At 36.9% G+C, this 22891-nt stretch overlaps 1 protein-coding gene across 17 annotated transcripts in view; it reads right to left on the reverse strand.

Moving 5' to 3' along the window:
- Positions 1 to 22891, reverse strand: part of LOC121322204 (receptor-type tyrosine-protein phosphatase delta-like) — a 229126-nt gene that overhangs the window by 58888 nt on the left and 147347 nt on the right. For 4 of the 17 annotated variants that reach the window (XM_041261930.1, XM_041261905.1, XM_041261915.1 and 1 more), the window contains exons 6-13: positions 22801 to 22809; positions 22060 to 22077; positions 20410 to 20520; positions 19275 to 19286; positions 17161 to 17430; positions 14360 to 14938; positions 12967 to 13100; positions 12385 to 12529 (exon numbers count right to left, since the gene is read on the reverse strand). In XM_041261930.1, coding sequence (XP_041117864.1) covers positions 12385 to 12529; positions 12967 to 13100; positions 14360 to 14938; positions 17161 to 17430; positions 19275 to 19286; positions 20410 to 20520; positions 22060 to 22077; positions 22801 to 22809 — 1278 coding nt within the window. Of the gene's footprint in view, positions 1 to 945; positions 973 to 4855; positions 5050 to 5873; positions 6180 to 12384; positions 12530 to 12966; positions 13101 to 14359; positions 14939 to 17160; positions 17431 to 19274; positions 19287 to 20409; positions 20521 to 22059; positions 22078 to 22800; positions 22810 to 22891 lie in introns of all 17 variants that reach the window. The other 13 variants (XM_041261869.1, XM_041261859.1, XM_041261898.1 and 10 more) reach the window with 8 other exon arrangements.

Raw genomic sequence — 22891 nt, forward strand, 5'->3', positions numbered from 1 at the left:
GTTGCAACTATGAAACGATCTACTGCTTTTGAGGTCCTGCAATTGTATCTTGTGTATAAAACACAGTACAGCCATAATGGGGATTAAAGAAAAATTACATTGTAAAATTCAAATATCACAACTTGTAGAATAACTATAATTTTTTTTAAATGTAATTTCTTACTTTTGTTTACCTATTGTGCTCTAGTTATCACTGTAATTTATTTTTAAATCACAATATGACTTGATATTTTTAAATCAATTGGAGAACAAATTGCAGTTCTGTATGCTTATGTTGAAATAAAAGTCCCCCAACAATCATGCACCTATTTGTTGCTTACATCATAGTCATATACAGGTAGGTTCTCCAATATATACATTGTCACACAAATATGTGATATATAGACTGACAGAGCATCTAATTTAACCATCTAGGACAGGTGGTGGAGAGTAAAATGAGTTTAATTAATGACCCAGGACAGGTGTAAATATATATATATATATATATATATATATATCCATAATATATATATATATATATATATATATATATATATATATATATATATATATATATATATTCTAAATAATTCAAATTATGTTGGAACGGAAACTCCACAATGCACTGAGAGCAAGATGCAGCAGCAATGAGTACAAACTACACAGTATCGCCAGTGGGTTCAAATAAAATTGATCTGATCGGTCATGCTTCAAATCTATTCTCAAAATGTTAGTTACAGCCATTGACATCAGCAGAATCGAAATGTCAAACAAAAGCCACAGAACCCCTGGTGCTCAGTGATCATGAATACCATGCAAATTCACAAAACCAAAACTCATTACAAAACAGCAACGATGGGCAGGATAAACACATACATAAATAATCAAGAATGGTTAGATCATGCAGAGATAGTCTTAAAATAATAATAAAAAAAAAAATAATTGCATCTGTCCAAATTTACTCACATGTTCAGTAGAATCATCATATTCCCACTGATTGAGATTAACGTGTCAGAGAGAAAAATAAAACAAAAAAAAACAAAAAACAAACAGTAAACTAAATATGGGAGCACTACTGACAAGAGTGAAGACTACAATGACTTTGCAAACATGTTTATATACTACGGTATAGACTGCATATAAACTTTGTTTATTCAATAGTGAAATATTCAGTTATTGCTTTCTTAATATAGTCACTCATATTAAAGCCTGTGCATATGGATAGACTTTCTATTCAAACTACAACAAATATTAATAAAAATAACAAGGACCTAACAGTTAAACTGTGTCTTTAAAAGAAACTGCAACAAAATAATAAGATTAAGTTAAATCAGCCTTAATTTAGTTATTTTAGGTGAAAATGTATTATTGTAGCCTAATGTCATTCTTTTTATGCCAATATAATGTACATGCAACCCAGCCATAAAAACAGTTAAGAACGATGATTGTTTTCTTTTAAATAAACAACTAAAACATCAATGTATGGAAGATTCATTACAAAATATGAAAACAGACAGCAGTATTATTTCCTGGGATATTTTGAAAGTCCTGCACAGCAGAAACACCAAAAGTTAGAATGAACCCTTATAGGGTTACAGTACATTAATTAATACATTTAGCACTTGCACAAACTACAGGGCTTACGCCTAGCACTTCACATACATTTTTCCAGGGCTTGGACCAAGACAAACAGAAACACCTGCGACAGACAGGTACAAACAACCATGTTAACCCCTGCTAAAGCTCTGAATAGAAGAAATAATGCTGTCAGTAACAACAATCTACTGTATGCATAAGAGATGCCTCCATATACCACCAGATTTTGATCATAATTGGATAAGTGTTACTGTGAAATACTAACAGAATGCCAGACAGGCAGGCTGCCTCTATAACTTGCATTACAGAAGGTCATTTGCAAATTGGATCTCTGTAGAATATATACAAAATTCTGACATAAGAAAGGAAGTATGGTCATCAGTCTCCACTTTAATCCTATTGCTGGCTATTTTCTAGGGTAAAAAATCAAACCTGCGGAATTGAATACTACCTTTCACACTTGAGCGTAATAGCTGCGAAAAAAAATGCAAAATTCGCTGTGAAAAAAAAATCAAAACCAGGTTCGATTTGTGGATGAAAAATACTACGATCACCACACTGTCCTGCTAAATTTGGATATAATTTGAAGGCAATATGGATCAGGTGCATGCTGCCATATGGTCATTGCTCCAAAGAAGATAAAGATCTACACAAATGTGTATGTATGTGTACAGCATATCCTACAAATTCTGTTGTATTTATTTACGTAGTTATGAAATTCAAGAGGTTACCATATATATATATATATATATATATATATATATATATATATATATATATATATACACATACACATACACACACACACACACACACACACACACACACGCTTCAAAAAAAGAAACGCATAGGTGTTTTGAATGTACTTTTTATAGCATTAGTATGGCAGTTTGCATAGTAAAATATACAGTTCCAAAGAACCTTAACCTGTACAGAAATCATTAAGACATTCAATAAAGTCCCTTTCAAAGGTCGAAAAAAGTTTAATGTTATCAGAAATCAGTAACGGGTATGCCCACCATTGGCATCGATGACAGCCTGACATCTCCTGCCCATGGATCGAATCAGAGCTTGGATAACATGCCAGGGAACGGCAACCCACTCTTGCTGAAGTTCCTGGAAAAGTCCCACAAATACTCAGTGGGGTTCAGATCTGGTGATCAAGACAGCCAGGAAAACACTTGAACATTGTTCTAAGTGAGGAAAGCTGTGGTGGCCTGGGGTGTGTGCGGTCGTGCATTGTCATGCTGGAAAATGACGTTACGATGGTTCATGAATGGGATCACATGAGGTCGTATGAGCTCACGACAATAGCACTGAGCTGTCAAGTTGCCTTGAACATGAACAAGGTCGGTTCTGCCACTGTCTGAGACTGCCGCCCACACCATGACACTGCCACCTACAAATGTGTCAACCTGTCGCACACAGTTGGCCGCAAAACGTTTATGACGTCGCCTGTATACCCGGGCTCTTCCATCTGCACGTTGAAGCAGAAATCTGGATTCATCACTGAACACCACGTTTCTCCATCTTTGTATGGCCCTTACTCTGTGATTATGACACCACTGAAGTAGTTGTCGACGGTGTTGCGGCGTAAGAATCACTCGAATAACTGCCTTCCATAGGCGGTTTCTGAGTCTGGTCGGAAATTTCTGGTACTGCAGATGTTACAGGGGTTAGTGGTGAACCCGTCACGTAAATGATGTAGACGTATAAATCTGTCCTGGGCTGTCATCCTCACACGTGGTCTACCGGATCTTGGGTGGTCAAGTGTTGTTCCATGTTGCCGGTATTGGTGCCAAACTCACCCTATAGTGCTCTGGGAAACATTCAGATGCCGTGCCACGGCGAACTGAGATTCAATGGCTTCCAAATGTCCAACAGTATCATTCTGTTGAGTATTGGTAAGTCTAGGCATAACTTCAAATGTATTTACAGCGAACACTAATAAGACATGCAAGCTGAGAACACTCCACTTTTATAGCCACATCTCGGCATGTTGCATGTGAAATGTAGTTCTGAGAGGTCCATCCGGGTACATGGGAAGCCATCTTGAGGCAGGGAATGTAATTTAAAAGTTTAAAAAAGTGGTCAAAATGTAAAAAAAAAAAATTAAAACAAAACACACATCTTACGTAAACAGTTGTAGCAACTCATGGGAACATGTAACAATAAAATAAAAAGGTCCTTATGTACCCTTTAAGCAAATGGGAATATTCACATTTTGTCGTTTTGGCGTATGTCATACATTTTCGATCCTGACAATGTGACACTCTCAGCAAAACGTGTTTAAATAAAATACAATTATTTTTACCTTTGTTGCAATTTTTTTAAGAGATTGAAATATCTGATATGCGTTTCTTTTTTTGAAGGGTATATATTGGGCACGGAGCTCCAATAGGCTGAGTGCACGTGTCACGAATGGGCACCCTGATCCCAGGGTACCAATAAAAAAAGAGCATGTAAGAGTGACTGGGAGACTGTGTGAGTGTCAGATCGGCCGCTGTACTGGTAACAAATAATCTCAAACAATGTTATTTTCAACAAAAACATTGTTTAAACAAATTTAGAAGTACAGATAGGACATTTCGATGCATTCTGATATTTTTTTAAATTTCCCACAGATGTCTTGTTACCGTCGACTCCGTCACACCCACTGCATACAGCTATATGATGGGTATCTCACGACATGCACTTTCTAGAAGCTACACCTGGACATTTAATGAAAACCTGTAGTCAAAACAGTGTGTTTATTTTCTGATTTCCTCATATTTCCCATATTCTCTTTGCATTCTTTATCGCGATATTTATTGTGCTGCTTATCATAAAGAGCAAGGTATTCTGCACTGCTGTAATCAGATGTTCCCCCATCTTGCCTGTGATATTTGATGCACAAGTTTTTGAATTCATAAATAGCAGCGAAAAAAAAAAAAAAAAACACAGCGAATAAATGCCTTAGTGTGATTAGCCCTTAATGCAAAAGCTCAATCCACAGAACAAAGATCAGACATTCTAGCCAACTAACGTTTTTCTTTAATTGTATATAATCATGATACACTATACAGGACTAGTCTACATCTGACTTATATTTGAAAATATGCACAAGGCTGCACTTTACTGTATGATCACATACAGTTTAGAAGATGGAAATTAGTACATGAATCATAATTTCTACTTCCATCTTGCAAAAACTCTATTTAAAATGAATTATATTATTGCTATGGTCTCAACGTGCCTATTCCTGGTAAAACACAGAAGTCCAGAATTGGAAGTTGGTTACCTGTGCATCAGCAAGCATGATGTCCTTAATCATAGGCTGTCCTCTTGGCTCTCCATTGTCCATCTTCACATAATGCACCTGGTATCCTCGGATTTGCCCATGCTGCTTGTTGGGGACTGGCGAACGCCAAGTGACTTTAATTGATGTGGAGTTGACAGCCTCCACCTCGACTTTACGAGGGGGACCACTGGGAACTGGAGGAACACCATGGGATAAAACAAAAGGTCAAGAATACAGTGACCCCCTCCTGCCCAACTCAGTAGAGTCACGTTGAAAAAAAAAAAATGGGCAGATATCACAAAATTGAATGACATCAATATCTTAACAATGGCAAGAAAAAACAACCTCAAAAAAGGTCTGACATCTGATCTAACATTTTGAAAGACATCAAAAAAGTGATCAGTGGATTAAAAAAGATGGAATAAAAAATGCAACTGTCTGGGGAAAAAAAAATGCAAGAAAAAGCCAAGGAAGATGCTTTGACGAGCAAAGCATCCCAAAAGAGCTAAGAATTTAGCTGTGAATTATTTCTTTTAAAACAGTTTGGAGGAAGAAAAAAAGAAGAATGCTTTCAGTGGGGGGGATAAAAATGTCCATGGCTTCTTGAGTTCTCCTTCTCACTACCAAAGTGTTCAGTCTCAACAACATAAAAAAAAAGTCATTTATTGTTTAAAAACCTAAAAAAAGGAGGTCAAGAAGGTAAAAAAAGGCAGTTGGAATTTAGAATTAAAGTTGCCCGCTATACAGCTGAGGAGTAAAAATGAACAGCACACATTAAGTAGGGGAAAAGTTGAATAAAAATGTATAGTAAAAAAATCTGTTCTGCTGGAGTGTATTAGCAAAAAAGATGTCTTAGGGGGTTAATGTGGGAGTCAGTTCTTTCACTTAGACATTGATATTGATAGTGTTGCAGGAATGAGGCCAGAGTAAAAGCGTTGGGAGAGGGGGAGGGTTAGAGAACAGACGTGTGTTAGCCTAGATTTCTAGTTGCCTACTGGAGCAGCAGGAGCCAACATACCATCTTCGTCGGTGCGGATGAGCTGGGGCAAGCTTTCAGGGCCCGGTCCAACCTCTGTGTGAGCGCTCACTGTCACTCGATACTCTGTCCATTTTTCCAACTCTTCCAAGAGGTACTGGGAGGTTTCAGGGGAGAGGTCTGAGATTTGATGAGGGTTTGTGTCCTCTCCTTCGATGGCGACATACTGGATAGAGTACTTGGTAATGATTCCATTCTGTAGTTCCACTGGCGGTGGCAGCCAACTTACCAGAATGCTGGTGGAGCTGGGGCTAGTGCACTTGATGTCTTGTGGAGGAGCCAAGGGCTCTAATGGGTTTGCAGGGTGTGGGTGGGTGGGGGTTTATTTATTTATTTACATATATTTAGTTTCAGGGTTCAGAAAAGGTTTGGTGAGAATGGGTTGGGTGATGGTAAAAACAAACAAACAAACAAACAAACAAAGAAACAAAAAAGAAAAAAAAAATAATAATAGGACCAAGTGTTTAAATGAAATAAAAGTCAATGAAGTATTTTTAAAATTAAATTACAAAATGTAACACAAACAAGATCAACTCCTTGGCTTATGAGTTAACTTAAACAATGAATAAATGACAATCACACACTGAGGATATGTTATGAGGGAATCAATGTCTTACAATGGGACCTTCATATAACACCTACCTTTGCTGCTTAACCATTTATTTTCTCTCTTTATCTGCATTATCCTGCAAAGAGCAGCTCTCATGTTTTCCATAAACTCACTTATCGGCTGATCAGCGCAAAAGTAAATACCATTAAGCAAACCATTAAATGGTGTCTAAGGAAATCATGTACAGAAATGTGCTGAAGCTTGGGAAGCTATATTGGAATCTATAACATGTATGGTATATTGCCAAGCAGTTGCCACAAATCAAAACGTAAAGGTGTGTTATACATTTTGAAATGTTACAAGATCTACCAGCATTTCCAAAGTCTGTTGCTCTGTGATAAATATAATATATATCATATATACGTATATACAGAATATATCATACTGTATATTTTAAAAGAAAAGGTAATTTAAAAGCATTCTTTGACCAGATGCATGCATGACCATCTGAACATGAAATCATTAAAAGCCCTAAATTATACTGGGTTTAAAATTACCTACCAAGTTCAGGACAGACTTGATGATCACTGGACTGTAATTTGTACCCACCTGTTGACTGACTGCTTCTGTATCAAACCTCCGATTTAACAAGATACAATAGTATGGTTAAGCACAAAGGCTGCACAATTGGCCCCCAACTGTTTGCTTTCATTGTCCTTTCTTATCTATAAATAAATGTCTCTTTTTTGGTAAAAGGGGTAAATCATTTGAGATGAAATACTTAATAAACCAGAGGTCTGTTTACATATCAAGATTTAATTCACTGTGGTTCTGAGAGAGGATACTAGTGGCTGAGCTGTCCATGTGATGTAACAGGCTCAACAACAATCTCAGATAATTACAAATGCAAAGCACAGATGATCAGGATGGCTAATGAAAGACACTGGCAGAGTTCTCTGGCTTGTATTGAAGGAGTGTTTATGTTTGCTTATTTGCCTCAGAAAGCTCAGTTGCTGCAACCTACTACTGTATCTTACGTAACTGAGCTGATGTGAAATGTCAAGAGACAAAGTTTTAATGTTGGTTATGTTGGTTTTTTTTCTTAAGATACAGTACTGTGCAAAAGTTTTAGGCGGTGTGAAAAAAAGCTGTAAAGTAAGAATGCTTTCAAAAATAGACTTGTTAATAATTTATATTTATCAATTAACAAAATGCAAAGTGAGTGAACAGAAGAAAAATCTACATCAAATCAATATTTGGTGTGACCACCCTTTGCCTTCAAAACAGCATCAATTCTTCTTGGTACACTTGCACACAGTTTTTGAAGGAACTTGGCAGGTAGGTTGGCCCAAACATCTCGGAGAACTAACCACAGTTCTTCTGTGGATCTAGGCAGCCTCAGTTGCTTCTCTCTCTTCATGTAATCCCAGACAGACTCGATGATGTTGAGATCAGGGCTCTGTGGGGGCCATACCATCACTTCCAGGTCTCCTTGTTCTTCTTTACGCTGAACATAGTTCTTAATGACTTTCGCTGTATGTTTGGGGTCGTTGTCATGCTGCAGAATAAATTTGGGGCCAATCAGATGGCTCCCTGATGGTATTGCATGATGGATAAGTATCTGCTTGTACTTCTCAGCATTGAGGAGACCATTAATTCTGACCAAATCCCAAACTCCATTTGCAGAAATGTAGCCCCAAACTTACAAGGAACCTCCACCATGCTTCACCGTTGCCTGCAGACACTCATTCGTGTACTGCTCTCCAGCCCTTTGGCGAACAAACTGCCTTCTGCTACAGCCAAATATTTCAAATTTTGACTCATCAGTCCAGAGCACCTGCTGCCATTTTTCTGCACCCCAGTTCCTGTGTTTTCGTGCATAATTGAGTCGCTTGGCCTTTGTCGCAAGTGACGCTGAATCAGCTAGGCTGGTCAGTAAAACATTGAATCCTTTTGTATGGAGAATCTCAGGAGCTAAGGCTCATGGTTCATCAACTGATTCAGTATCATCAACTGAGTTTGCCCACTGATGATGATAAACAAACTACAAGTTGGATGCCTGCTGACAGTGAGTTTTGGCCCACTACTGTATTCTGGATGAAAGGCATCCGAGCTAAAGTGTCTCTATGTGAGCAGAAAGAAATGTATAGTAACAATGTGTACAGATCCAGAACTATACAGAACTGTACATGGTGCAGAAGTAACCCTGACACATAAATTAAAACATAATCCTCTTGTTAATTGTGCATGTAACATGTGCCAAAGCAAGTCATTGGTGACTGGGCTCAGACTTTGTCCGGCATGCAGTCATTTGGCTAAACACTGTAGAATCTTGTTTGAATGCAATGATTCTGTAGGTGTTTCTTTCTCTCATTTAAATGTAAACCCAAAAAGATATTAAGAGGATTGAATGCATGAGTTGTGAAAGGGTCACTTAGTAAAATGGGCGCATCTGAGAAAATTAGAATGTGAGGAAGGTGTCCCTACTAAGCGTGTACAAGTGTCTTGTAGGTACGAAGTCAAGGCCATGGCGACTCACACCTGTGATGCGAGATGATGGATTCGAGAGCCTATTGTCGTGTTCGCTGAGCCAACCCGAGTGGAACCTGAGACCGAAGTGGAGTCTTGCTGGGAGTGAGCTGAAACCCCGGACATGGATTGGAGAATTTAAAATGAAGTGTATTAATGCAATAATATGTGTTATAATCTTTTGTAATGTTTGTATAATCTTTAGTTTGGAAAATTATGTAAATGTGTAATCAAATGTAATGTTTAATGCTGTTCTAATCAATAATTGTGAAAATAATGCGTTCTTTGGGTATAAAATGATGCCGTAAGAAACTGGTATAAAATAATGCAGTAAGAAACTGGTATAATTTGATACATAGCCAGCTTTTGGGCAGTGGCCAGTTTTTAGGCGGTTTCTTATCAAGATGGGCTTGATTCCCAGAATGGAATGCTAAGTTTCTGCAGCACCCTTTTTAGCCTAAGAAAATGTTGTTAAATGTTGAAATAAGGTTTAATATGCTTGCTTTTTACTATAAACTATTTGATAAAATGTATAAAACTGTTTCACATTTAGACAACTATGGGGTTTCTCTTAGTTCATCTCTTCTATTCCTAAATTGAGAAGTTGGGGAATGGGGAAGATGAATGGAATGAAATACCTGATGTCTTACTATGATATTGAAATATAAAAAAGTAATTTTAAGAAAAAGAATAGAAGATGGGTTTTAAGAAAGTAAAAACTTTATAACTTGCTGTGAGCCTGTCTTAAAGTCGTGCCAGAAAGTGAAGGGATAGTTGGCACGAACAGCGGAGTTCTCTTATCAAACAGCGTCAAGGTTAGTGTCTTCTCACCATAGAAAAATTGGAAAAAACCTTGATTATCGTTGGAAATTGGAAAGCTAAGTGCACAGCTAGTGAACCGGTTTTAGCTGGTTTGTGTGCCGCTGAAAAAAATAGGAGGTTGTCCTCAGTTCAGCTGAGTTCGTGCTGTTAGGAAACTCATAGGACAGAGACATTACAATCTTACACTTAAATAAAAAACAAACAGATTATCCATGAAGAAGAAAGTCTATATTGGAAGAACATAAGATGGAAGTTCCCTATAATATCTGTTAAGCACACGCCTGTAAAGAGAGAAGGAAAACTAATTTGAAGAATAGAATGGCATGAGGGAATATATTATTAGACATTAATACATATAATCAATATAATCATAACTATTAGTGTTGTATATACTTCAAACAACACTCATATTCAAAATAATATTATTTTCTTTGTTTCACCTAGCTTTTTAGATAGAGGACGGGTCGAGAGATGAGCTTGTGAGATCATGATCGGATGTGTGGACCAGGTGTCGTATCTTGAAAAGTTGCTGACACAAGGCTCTAAATTTTTAGGCTGTTGTGTGCCAAAGAGATAAGAATTGGACTTGATAAAGATTCTCCATGTATTCCTATGGAGACGAATCCTATAAAAACTCACACTTTTCGCAAAGGGGTACCACAACCAAGACCTTTGCTTCACAGGGTGAAGTGGTCCATCACTTGCAGATCTCCACCAGACTGATTCCTTTGTTCACACTACTTTTCCTTATAATAGGAGGTAAGCATATTACTAACATTGTTATATCTCACATGTATTGGTTGTATTGCTATAAGGTTTTGAAATTATGTTTTGGTTTTAAGAGAGTGTTATATTGAATGAAACTGAAATGTAGAAGTGGGTGCTTGTAGACCGCATGTATTGGAATTTGGTGGTCTGATCAACCTACCTTTCCAATATTAAAAGCATTTTAATAAAGCGAAAGAGCACTGCTCTGATTCGTAAAACTTAAAATGAATGAGTCTTGAGTGTCTTTCTTTCCGATTAAATAAAGGTTAAATGGACATACTTACAGCTCGTCCAGTGCTCGAACATAAACCACTAGGAGTTTATAACATATCTGTCCTCCTAACGTCTCCCCTGAGTTAAGAGTGTGTGCAGAGTAAATAGAAAATAAGACCGAATAAAAAGAGTATGTGAAAATCTGCGAAACGCAGCAGACGTGACACCTTGTTTCCACGTCGGAGGTATGGCTTTTTGACTGCAAGTCTTCCATGAAGGCCACTTCTGATCAGACTTCTCCGGACAGTAGATGGATGTACCAGGTTCCCACTGTTTTCTGCAAATTCTGAGCTGATGGCATTGCTGGACATCTTCCGATTGCGAAGGGAAGTAAGCATGATGTGTCTTTCATCTGCTGCAGTAAGTTTCTTTGGCCGACCACTGCGTCTACGGTCCTCAACGTTGCCCGTTTCTTTGTGCTTCTTCAAAAGAGCTTGGACAGCACATCTAGAAACCCCTGTCTGCCTTGAAATTTCTGCCTGGGAGAGACCTTGCTGATGCAGTATAACTACCTTGTGTCTTGTTGCTGTGCTCAGTCTTGCCATGGTGTATGAATTTTGACAGTAAACTGTCTTCAGCAACCTCACCTTGTTAGCTGAATTTGGCTGTTCCTCACCCAGTTTTATTCCTCCTACACAGCTGTTTCTGTTTCAGTTAATGATTGTGTTTCAACCTACATATTGAATTGATCAGTAGCACCTGTTTGGTGTAATTGTTTAATCATACACCTGACTATATACCTACAAAATCCCTGACTTTGTGCAAGTGTACCTAAAAGAATTGATGCTGTTTTGAAGGCAAAGGGTGGTCACACCAAATATGGATTTGATTTAGATTTTTCTACTGTTCACTCACTTCGCATTTTGTTAATTGATAAATATAATCTATTAACATGTCTATTTTTGAAAGAATTCTTAATTTACAGCATTTTTTCACACCTGCCTAAAACTTTTGCACAGTACTGTACATATATATTGGCACTTCAAAGTTATGAAATGCTGCCATTTGTTTTAGAAATAAAAATAAAATACTAATTTTAACCACAAATATAAATTGTATTTTCTGGCCAACCTTTTAACTTTGTCAGTTGACTGTATAGACAGGCCCACACAAGGAATGTTCTCACAATACTAAACAATCCTAACTTCAGGAGCTAGTTAGAGCCAAACTTTGTTTTCATATCTCAACTTCAAATAAGTCTGTCCAGTTTCAAAAGATGCACAGCAATTTAAATGAGAAAAAATGAAGAAGCCTTGGATTAAGGCTTGGCAGAGTAATGCATTTGCTGAAAGTTTTTTGTAGAGAACTGTTTTTTTTTAATTTTTATATATTTTTTCTAGTACCCAAAGAGAATTCTGCAGGTGGATTTTTCAGCCATGGTTTCAAACACCAAATGGACTGTGATGCCAGTCAGTTAGTTATCTAGGATTTTGAAAGGGAAGGCTTTATCTGTCAACTCTTTTTCACATATTCCACCTTCTCATATGCTTGTGGCAAACCTTGTTGATTAAACAAGAGGCCATAAATGATCATTCAAAGAAGAAGACCTACGTGTCTGTGGGGTTTCAGCTGATATCTCAGTAGTGGCAGCACCCTGGCCATACGAGGAGCGGGCAGCCAGGCGGAAGAAGTAGTTTGTAAAGGGTTTCAGTCCCTGCAACAGGTAGGACGTGTCGGGCTCAAAAGTGACATGTTGCTGTATAGGAGAGAAAATATGTTGCTTGTTATTTCTAAAACTGCAATAAAGGTTTAGAAAACATTGCAGTTAAAGTGTTCAAATTCCAAATATATGCTGTATTTAGCAATTGTATCTAGTTCTAATAAACACACACTAATCGTGAAGATAATTAAAGAACAATATTATTCATTACAGTACCATCATTTCAACAACAGCGAGTAACACAATTAAAAATGTGGTTCAATTTATTCTTAATCATTTCAAGGATGGTAATGCAATTTATATTGATGTTACAAGCTTTTTTATATACTGTACATGTATAACTTCAGGTGTACCTAGTTAAGCTTATGGTGAAATCTGTAATGAATAAACTGCTATGCAACAAAGTATTTCTAGCCTTCCAATTTTTGTTAAAATGTCAGCTTATCATGCTATATAAGAAAGTCCATTAATACCTCTTCTCCTTGTTCCCCTTTTTTGTAAACAAGCTCATAACCAATGATTGAGTCTCCTTTTGGAGGCACCCATGATAACAGTATGCTGGTTTCAGACTTTGCCTCGGCTTTGAAGTTAGTTGGCTGAGCTGGAACTATAAATAAAACAATACCCACATTAATACAAATGATACAAAAAAATGTAAGGCACCAGAAAAAAGACACATGAGAGGATAATAATTTAGAGGGAATACAATTCCTCCTGGGGGTAGAAAATAGAAAAGCACAGGATTTTGCTTATAGGAGCATACTGTAGCTTCAATTTATCACAGCATCACTCCTGTTCAACCTTAGATCGACTTAATTTCCTCCCAGGGCAGGATTTCTATACGATTTGTTTACAGTGATAAATTAATCGAATTTGTTCGTTAAAAAAAAAAAAAAAAAAAAAAAAGGCTTCCTTGGTCAATTAATATTCTGTGACACAGCATGATTGTTTAGAAATGACAGATGCAAGCCAGTGTCCACCAAGGTCTCACCTTCTATATTGTTAAAACCCATTTCAGGGATTACTTTTTCATTGGCATAGACAGTTCTCTGGTCACAGCTGTTGTCTGGCGTGCACAAGGACATTTTCAGCTTGGATTAGCCTCTGTAGATAAGAATCCAATGGCAGGCAAATTGCCCATGTTTTTGTCTCAGTTGTTAGAGATACAGTCCCTCTTATGCAATAAAATTTTACAGTTCCACAGAGGCAAAGATACTAAAGTTAAGACTAGTCTCTCTTTCCAAACTCTAATTTCTTAAACCTTTTCCGTTGTGCAGTGCACTTTTATTAATGTTTCAAAATTAAACATAAAATGCCTTAATGAGGGAGAGGACTATTATTTCAAGTTCTAAGTATTCAAGGACTAAGTATTTCAACGTATCTGCTATAACGCTAAGTTTACCTTGGTTTAGAAATAGACAATCAAAGCAATTAGTCTATCAAAATATTTACTCTGGTCCCAAGAAAACAAAAAATGGAATATTAGTGAATATTAGTGATCTAAATGTCCAAGGTTGCTATAAAATAAACTGCGGTTAAAGGCACATTTTTTTTCATAGTTTAAATGTTTTCCGAAGACATGTGAAGTACCGTAAATAATTTAACATCTCAACCAGCTGTATATGTTTAGTAAAACACAGACTTGCTAACATGATCCAAGCTGTGGCTGGCATCTATAATGGTAAGATGTAAACGGCATATTCTGGTGTCTCTGATGCATAAATGGATCATTTAAATAGAAAACTATTACCATGATAATGTTCCTCTTGATTAATTTCAGTTCAATTTCTACAGCCTCTACACTTCCTTTTTTTGTCTGTAATAAGTAGTGGATTTGCGTTTAGATGACACATATTTAAAGCTCACCTCCTGTCTTAGTTATAACCTGGATGTCACTGGAGAGGGGCCCATCTCCAACAGATGTAAACGCAAGCACTTTAACATGGTAGGTTTTCTGTGGAGTGAGGCCACTGATGGTTGTAATGTGAGTGTCACCCACGTTGTGTTTCTGCCAGTTGTTGACGTGCTGGCTGGGTTCCATGGTGTAATAAACTCGGTAGCCTTGGATCTGTCCATTTGCCTCTTCTGGCTCCTCCCACTGGACCAGGATGGTGGTAGAACTGAGCATTCGTGCCATTACTTGGCGAGGCGCGGTGCTGGGGGCCTGTTCAGCAGTCCTAGTTTCCACTGGCTCACTCGGTGGGCCCCTTCCTATATTGTTCACTGCCACCACCCTGAACTCGTATTCAGAGTACGGACTGAGGCCTCCCACGCTGTACCGTGTGGTGGCCACCCCGTCTATCTCCTTGTATGTCTCTTCAGACTTTGATCTATGCTGGATGATATAATAAGAAACAGGCTCCGGATTCCCAGAGTCCCATGTCAGTGTAATGCTTGTGGCTGTGCTTTCGGTCACCACTGGGGTTCCAGGAGGCTTTGGCAAAGCTGAAATAAAATAATAAATAAATACACAATTGGTATTTGAATTAGTACATGTAAACTAATGACCTTTTCCAGGAACTTAAAATAATCCTACTTTATAAAATGCTGATAGTCAAAAACAATATTTATAAGATACTGATATTCAGAAAAATGTGATATTGTTTTCAACTTATTTCAGTATGTACTTTATTAAGTCTGTTATATCTAACCTTGCAGTGTTCAAAAAATCATCCTGAAGGATTGGTGAGAGCAGATTCAGACTTTCATGCACAGTCAGTTTTACAGAGTAGGTATTTGACTTTAAGCAGTGTCAGCATACAAGAGCACCACTATTGTTCAAAACCCAGCTGGCTCAATTTACGATAGCTATTGCGAAAGTCCATAACGTAATATTGATGCTGTACTACTGCATTAATTTTAAAACTGAACATACCAGCCATGTTAACAACAGCAGAATATGGCCAATATATGTTGCAAAGAATCCCACAGTATAATGTGCTTTTAATATTAATAATTGTATTTAAATGGAGATGTTTTTATTATTATTATTATTATATTATTATTATTATTATTATTATTATTATTATTATTATTATTATTATTAGGCTTCCCAGCCAGAATTGTTATTGTTAGGATTTGTTTTCTTAGTATTATTCTTCCATCAACTTCAAACTGCTCCTGTTCACACACGGTGTAACCAATCAACATGAAACTTGGTAGGTATCAATCCGTGTAGATTACAGTTCAGATCAAAAAAAAGATTGTGCTCCTGCATCAATCAATATGGTGGCCTGACACATTTTTTGGAATAACCTTTCAAAACCTTCTTCTTGGGAAGCGGTGGACCGATTGATCTGAAACTTTGCATATGTCACCAGCAACCAAACCCGCTTCAAGTTTTCAAAGCAGAGTTGCTGCGATAAATTTTACTATCAAAATGGCTGCCACCAAATTCGCCAAAACACGCCCCAAACATCAAACTGCTTCTGTTTGCACACAGTTCAACCAACTAACTCCGAACTTGGTAGGAGTCACCCTGGAGACAATGGAATTCAAATATGAAAAAATGGTGCTCTTTCGGAAAACAAGATGGCGGCCAGACCTATGCTTTGTTCTTAAATTTAAACCACTTCATTTGAACACAGTTTAGTTGATTAACTCCAAAGTTGACAAGCATCAATCCTGTATCAGTACAATTGACTTTTTCAAAAATGTTGTTTGTGCATGAACCAATATGGCTGTCTGACGCATTTTTTGGAAAAAGCAGACTTTACACAGAAAGTCACACAGAATTGAAGGTATTATCTATTACAGTGTGTAAACAGCTTATTATGCATCAACTCTGATTGAACATTGCCCTGCATATACACTGTATGTGTGCAGAAACCCATCGGGGACACAGAAACACAGCCACAACTTAATTTCACATTCTGTGAAAATGTTGCCTAATTCAGCCCTGGACAAAACTGATTTAGAAGCTTGTGAAATGAAAGTTGATTTAGACAATTGAACAACCAAAAGACAACCATAAAATAGATTCATATACAATATACATATATATATATATATATATATATATATATATATATATATATATATATATATATATATATATATATATATATATCTATATATATATACACACACACACACACACACACACACACACTGCTCTAAAACTGGTAACTACCTAATTAAACAAGAAAGAGGAATAGAAATCAGGTACAATGGTTCCCTCCAATGGTTCAATCAGCAGCTAGACTGATCCTCTTCAAGGAAAGCAATTAAATCAGCTGTTATCAGATCATCTATAATGTTGGCCAAGATGAGCTGATGCAGGGTTTCATTTGACATTTAAAGTGATCCATTCCAATTCCCAACTAAAACCTTATCTAATGTTGTACTGGCATTGTATTGCTAACATTTTCTCTAATTTTGTAATTTTTTTTTTTAGGTTTGGTACGCCTTATTCTACAATGAATGAAGACAAGTTTTTTCTGTTTTCCCTGGTGGATGAGCATGGGAGATTACAGCTCATCTTATCACTCTGATTCTTCTTTGTTTTGTCTAGCAGCCACCCCTCCTGAGAGTACCTTTCTGAGGAGCCCTCCAAAAAACAAATGGGAACACAAATATAAAGCAGTGTTCCAGAAGAGGTGTTTTAATGATAAACCCTAGTCTGTTGTTTGGAAACCTTTATTAAGAAGAAGTTCAGAAACCCTTACCTTTCACAATAATTTGTGAAACAGCCTCTATGACACCAAGAGTTGACATGGCCACGCACGTATAGTTGGCTGATTGCCTCACGTCTGTAAGTTCTAGTACATTTCTCCCAATGGGCATATCGTCTTCAGGAGTCAAGTCTTCAGCCCCTAACATCCACTTCACGTAGGGCATGGGGGAGCCTACGGCCACACACGTGATATTTACACTGCCTCCTGGCATGATCTCGTGGTTTGTTGGAGGGATAGAGAACCTTGGAGGGACACGCCGTACTGAAACAAAACACAAGAAGGTAATAACATGTACAAAAGGAGTGATCAGATTTTTCTCTGCACAAACACAATACACAATCAGATTACTTTTACTATTAAGTTATTGGGTTTTTTATGTTTTGGTTTAAAAAAAGTTTCATATATTTATTGATTTTTGTAATAAATAAATGTATTTAATTATGCATTTATCTTCATTGTTTGGTGATTTATAAAAGCACATTCACACACAAGTTAACTCAAACCTAACAGGGTCCAACACTGGACTAATTATGGACTAACAATACACAAACACCATGCAAAAAGATATATATATATATATATATATATAAACACCACAGAAGTAGGAAGTGGAGGATCAACAGCATGCTTGAGTTGAGTACGGAAATCAACTTCAATGCTGCATACTTCCAGTTGATGTGAATAAATGTGCCGGACCACATTATCACATCACATATAGCCTCTGATAAACACATCCAACTACAGTACATGGAAAAGTGCAACTTGATTTGCTCTAAATCAAAAAGTGGATGCAGCCTCAAGACCTCACACTAACATTGAAAATGAACTCAAAAACAAACAAAAACTATAAATATATACAGTATATTGCACATAAAAAGAAACAAGCCAAGAGCACGGTACTTAAACTGGGTCTCTGTCATGCACACAAGAAAATGGCTGACTCTGAAGGACAACCATGCTTAGGAGATGTGGGAAGAGGGTTGAAATAAAAACTAAAGGAAAAAGGAGAAAATTAGAGAGGTGGAAACAAAACAGAAGGAAATCCAACAGCCTACTGAGATTTAAAGAAAGAGGGCAATAGAAAAAGGGGAAGAGGAGGGGCTTGCTAGATGCTACTATTATCAAAACAGTAGGCATGCCAAGCAGAGAAGAAAAAAAACAAAACAAAAAAAAAAAACACGCAGGGGTACATTCACTAAATACAGCAAGACCAACCCATAAAGACAAACAGCAGTAGTCATTTAGGTCTGAATTAAAGGGCAGCTTAAATACAAGAAGCAGAACATTACAATTATTGTTACAATTAAGCGAATACCATTTAGGGCTTTGAAAGAAATAAAGGGAGGGTACTAGATCAGTGTTCCTGCTTAACATATACGCTAAAGAAATGTAACAAAGTACTTAAACCAGTTTCCAGACCCAGCCAATTTCAAACACTAAGACATGCCCTTAAGGAATAAGTGCAGATACTAAAACGGTACATTATTTAGTAACCATTTCCATAGGTGTTCGTTTTGTGTGCAAGTCTGTTTAAGGGCCAAAAAAAGGGGGCCTATGGCTGGCATGACTAAGATAAGATGGAAGGGCAGAAAAAGCAAACATTCATCTGGGAATCTGATACTGACCACATAAAATGCAAGAAAGGAGCATATTTTTTGCTAAATATTGCAGGATTAAATAAGGAACTATAATCAATAAGTAAAAAAATTAAATCTGCATTCAGGTGGTAATTCTTCATGCTGTAATACAGCAGCTTGGCAAAGTAAAACGTGGCCCTGTGGAGAAACAGGCACTAGTATGAGTGGCAAAGCAGGAACACTGAACAGCAAAAGGAGCGCACAAGAGCACAACCACAGTTTGTGCATATAGTTTGCCATGCCATTCTCTCCCACCAAGCACAACCACAGCTAGTGGACACAGTCAAGAACTGGAAGCAAAACCAGAGCATTCACTACAGAAACATACCAAATGCAGGACAGAAAGAAAAAGAAAATAGAAAAGAAAAAGACCACACAATGCAGCTACATTCATTTCATTTGTATTCTTGTAAGTGTTTTTAGTATATATTATTTTGTAAGGTGGTTAAACAGTAAAAACACACCAACCTTCTCGCAGCTCTGAGGGATGTAGGGGGTTTGATGCAGAACACAATGAAATGAGGAAAGGAGAAAAACAAGGGAAACACAGAGAGAGTAAAAAGGCCATATCAAGGCTTTCAACTGCTACTTGAAATAACTTTACGAGCTTTCTTTGCAGCCTTCCAGCCCCCACTTGAAAAAATTTGCATCTTCCTTGATGCTACTGTGTCTTAGAGCTGGAAAAATGACCTAGCATCACTTTGAAGTTGTATATATTTTTGTTATACAAGAAAGTAAAACACTTCAGAAGGTGTAATTATTTAATATTCATGAAACTGCAAATTAAAAGAAAAATAGAACAGAATAAAAGTTAAAAGCAATTAATAATAATAAAAACAATAGAAAAAAAACAGGTTCATTGGCTTTATTGGTTATATTCATCAAAGTATCTAAATGCTAGAAAGGAATTAAAGAAACGTAAACCCTATATTATGTTGGAAGATATTATCGTTTAAAGATATGATTCCTATCGCGGGCCGGAGGGGGGGGGGGGGGGGTGTATATTTAATGGTTTTATTTTATATGATAAATGGCATCTTATCTGAATAGCTTTTAAAACAAAACAAAACAAAAAATTTCAGAGACAGAAGAAGCAAGGACATTTTCGCATTGTCCTGATGAAAAGCAGAAAGAAGGAGCAGATAAAGTAGAAACGCCCCAGTTGTGTGTTTAAATGTCTCAAGCAGTTCCTCAACGTTCTTTGATCAAAGAGGACCCGAATCCAGAGATCCCATCCCACAGAACCAGGAGTTAAAGGCAATTAGTAGCACACCAAGCAATCAAGTTATGAAAAGAGTTGAAAAAAGAAACAGAAAGCAAAACAAATGTAAAGCTCAGGTCCAAATTAATGCAAGAAAATTGAAAGTAGAAAGTTGTATACTTACAAACCCCTTGTGACTGGATATACTGGACTCAAGAGTGTATGTGTTAATCCATTTAATATTTAATCATATTTTTATTCAGTTTCTGTTATCCTCATTTTGTGTTAATTCATTTACTTGGCTAACATCACTATATACAAAACATTGTTCAGTTTATTGCTGCTACCAATATACCCTGAACCTGCGGAAGAGTGGGAGGCCAGGTGTTATGTTGCTCCTACCTCTGACATATAGATTGGCAGGGGCAGAGTATCGTGTACCAGCACCGTTGGTTGCAACACATTCATATTTTCCCTGGTCAGACTCTTCGCTCTGCTCAATTTGGAGGGCACCTATACAGAAATAAAATGTATAGGCAGAAGGAAAAGTTAGAGACTGTAGTTTAGGTAGATTTTCCATATAAACACCCTTTGCACACTTTCTGATAGGCCTTGTATGTGAAGGTCCTCCCACTCGACTTGCCGCTTCACTATTGTTTTTTTGCTCTTGAACAGACAGAAGATGAAGAAATGCAGAAACTCAAGGAGATTATTTTTACTTAATACTTGTCTTTTGTATTTATCAAAACTGACCCAGTTAACCTACAAGTGCTATATATAACATTTCACTGGACTGGTCAATATGGAGATGGGTGAGGTTGCCTCAGGGAAGCATGACTTTTGAATCAAAACAAAAGAGGTTAACAATTTACAAAAGCAGCATAAAGGTAGGGGGCAGTTAAAATAAAAATAAAAGCAGGGATCTTTTAAAAAACTAATACCTATTGTGTTTTTTTTTTGGAGGGGGAGTGGGGGGGGACTTAAAAAAAATGCAGCAAACACAAAAAGGCTGCTTATATTTAAGAAAAAGAGAAAAAAAGAAATGTGATTAGTAAATTAATTAATACCAACATATCATTGGAAGTTACAAAACTTTTATGACATGCAGATCTTTCCAAGAACAAGAATTGAATGCCGGTGCAACTTACAACCTTTTCATAACCCTTAGCTGAAAAATAAAATGCAAATTGGATTAGAAGACAAAATTCAAAATCTTGGCCTTAGCCAACAAGAACGTAACCAATCACTGCTGTGGGAGCTTGACAGCCCCCCAAGAGACACCCATGAAAATCCACCAATGGGATTAGCAGTGTGGTGTCACAAAACCCAAGAAAAAGACTTTGAGCCACAATCATCCTTAAACTTGAGCCATCTTGTCAAAAATTACAAAAAGATTAAGCCTTCTGTGAGACTTATCGGTTTTCCATTTCCAAACCCTACAGAATAAAAAAAGGTCAAAAAAGGAAAACAGCTTTCAACCCAAGAAAAAGAATAAGAAAAAAAGGTGGAAGAAAAAAGCACCGTAGAAACTTTATCAAAAAAGTAGTTGTTTGGGGCTTTTTTTTTTTTTTTTTTTTTTTTTTAAGAAGGTAGAAGAAGATGAGTAGAAGAAAGAAAAAAAAGTTTGCAAAGATAGAAAAGATTTTCTTTGGGGGAAAAAAAAAAAAAGTAGAAGAATTTTGGTGCTGTCTTCTGCGTATCTGCGGGTTATCCAGACCATCTTAGCTTTTAGTGCTGAGCATGAACAGCTAAGGGGAAAAAATGTTTGGTTGTTTTGGACAAAAAGAGGGACAAATGACTCGCTGTGACTGGGCTATGGCTAAAAAATAATTGGATATGCTTTCTTTAAGCATATCACAACTTAAAAAAAGAGAAAATTAAAACAGACATAACATGGAGAGTAAATGGGAATAACTGAACAGGACAAATAATAGGAAAACAAAATGGGGTAGTGATGGATTTCTGTTTCAGTAACAGGACAAATATGAGAAGGATGAGAGGACAGCAAGAATGAATTAGATCATTCTGTGAACGTTAGTTCAGCACTCTTACCTCTTATTGGTGTACCACCTGGGTGGATAATATGAATGCAAATAAGATTAGAAAGAAGAAGCATTAGTACGAGAAGAAGGAGGCTAGGGCTTTGGAAGAAGAATCAAATTAGATTTAACAGAGTAAGTAAATAAAGGTACTAAAAGGAAAGAGTATTTTTTTTTCTCTACTGGTAAAACAGGACAGCAGTATTAGGTTGTAAAGCAAGTTGCACAGTAGTGTACCACATGGACCTGGTTACGATTCACGATGTTCAACAACTGGCAGACGTTCTTCGTACGTCATAACTCTTCAGTAGTAATTCCTACCACCCGGGGGTGACTCTAGATACAACTGTGTTGACATTTTGGAATTGTGGAATTGGTGTTATACATATAAAAATTTTTTAAAGCATCCTATGATACTCTGGTTATATATATATATATATATATATATATATATATATATATATATATATATATATATATATATATATATATATATATGTTACACTGGAGGCAGGTAGGGAAATAGGTACTTTAGTTTAGGTGGGATTATGGCATCTACTACATCTAAGTGATATTTGTGCTTTTAGACAGGTGTTTCTATGGTTGATACGACAACAATTGTGTGGAAGTGTGTGTCACTACGGATATCTGGTGACTACACTAACTGTTAGTAAAATGCATGCCATGCATTTTAATAATAGTTTGAATATGAAAATTAGTGGGGGTGAAGTGCGCTTCAGAACTAAGCACTTACCAAAGGATTCTGGAGATTTAAATACGGAGAGAAGAAAGACAGCATAAAAATATTATTATATTCCTTAGAATTTGGTACAATGTTTTCAGAA

Source organism: Polyodon spathula, chromosome 1, assembly GCF_017654505.1.
Source record: "Polyodon spathula isolate WHYD16114869_AA chromosome 1, ASM1765450v1, whole genome shotgun sequence".
Taxonomy (NCBI): domain Eukaryota; kingdom Metazoa; phylum Chordata; class Actinopteri; order Acipenseriformes; family Polyodontidae; genus Polyodon; species Polyodon spathula.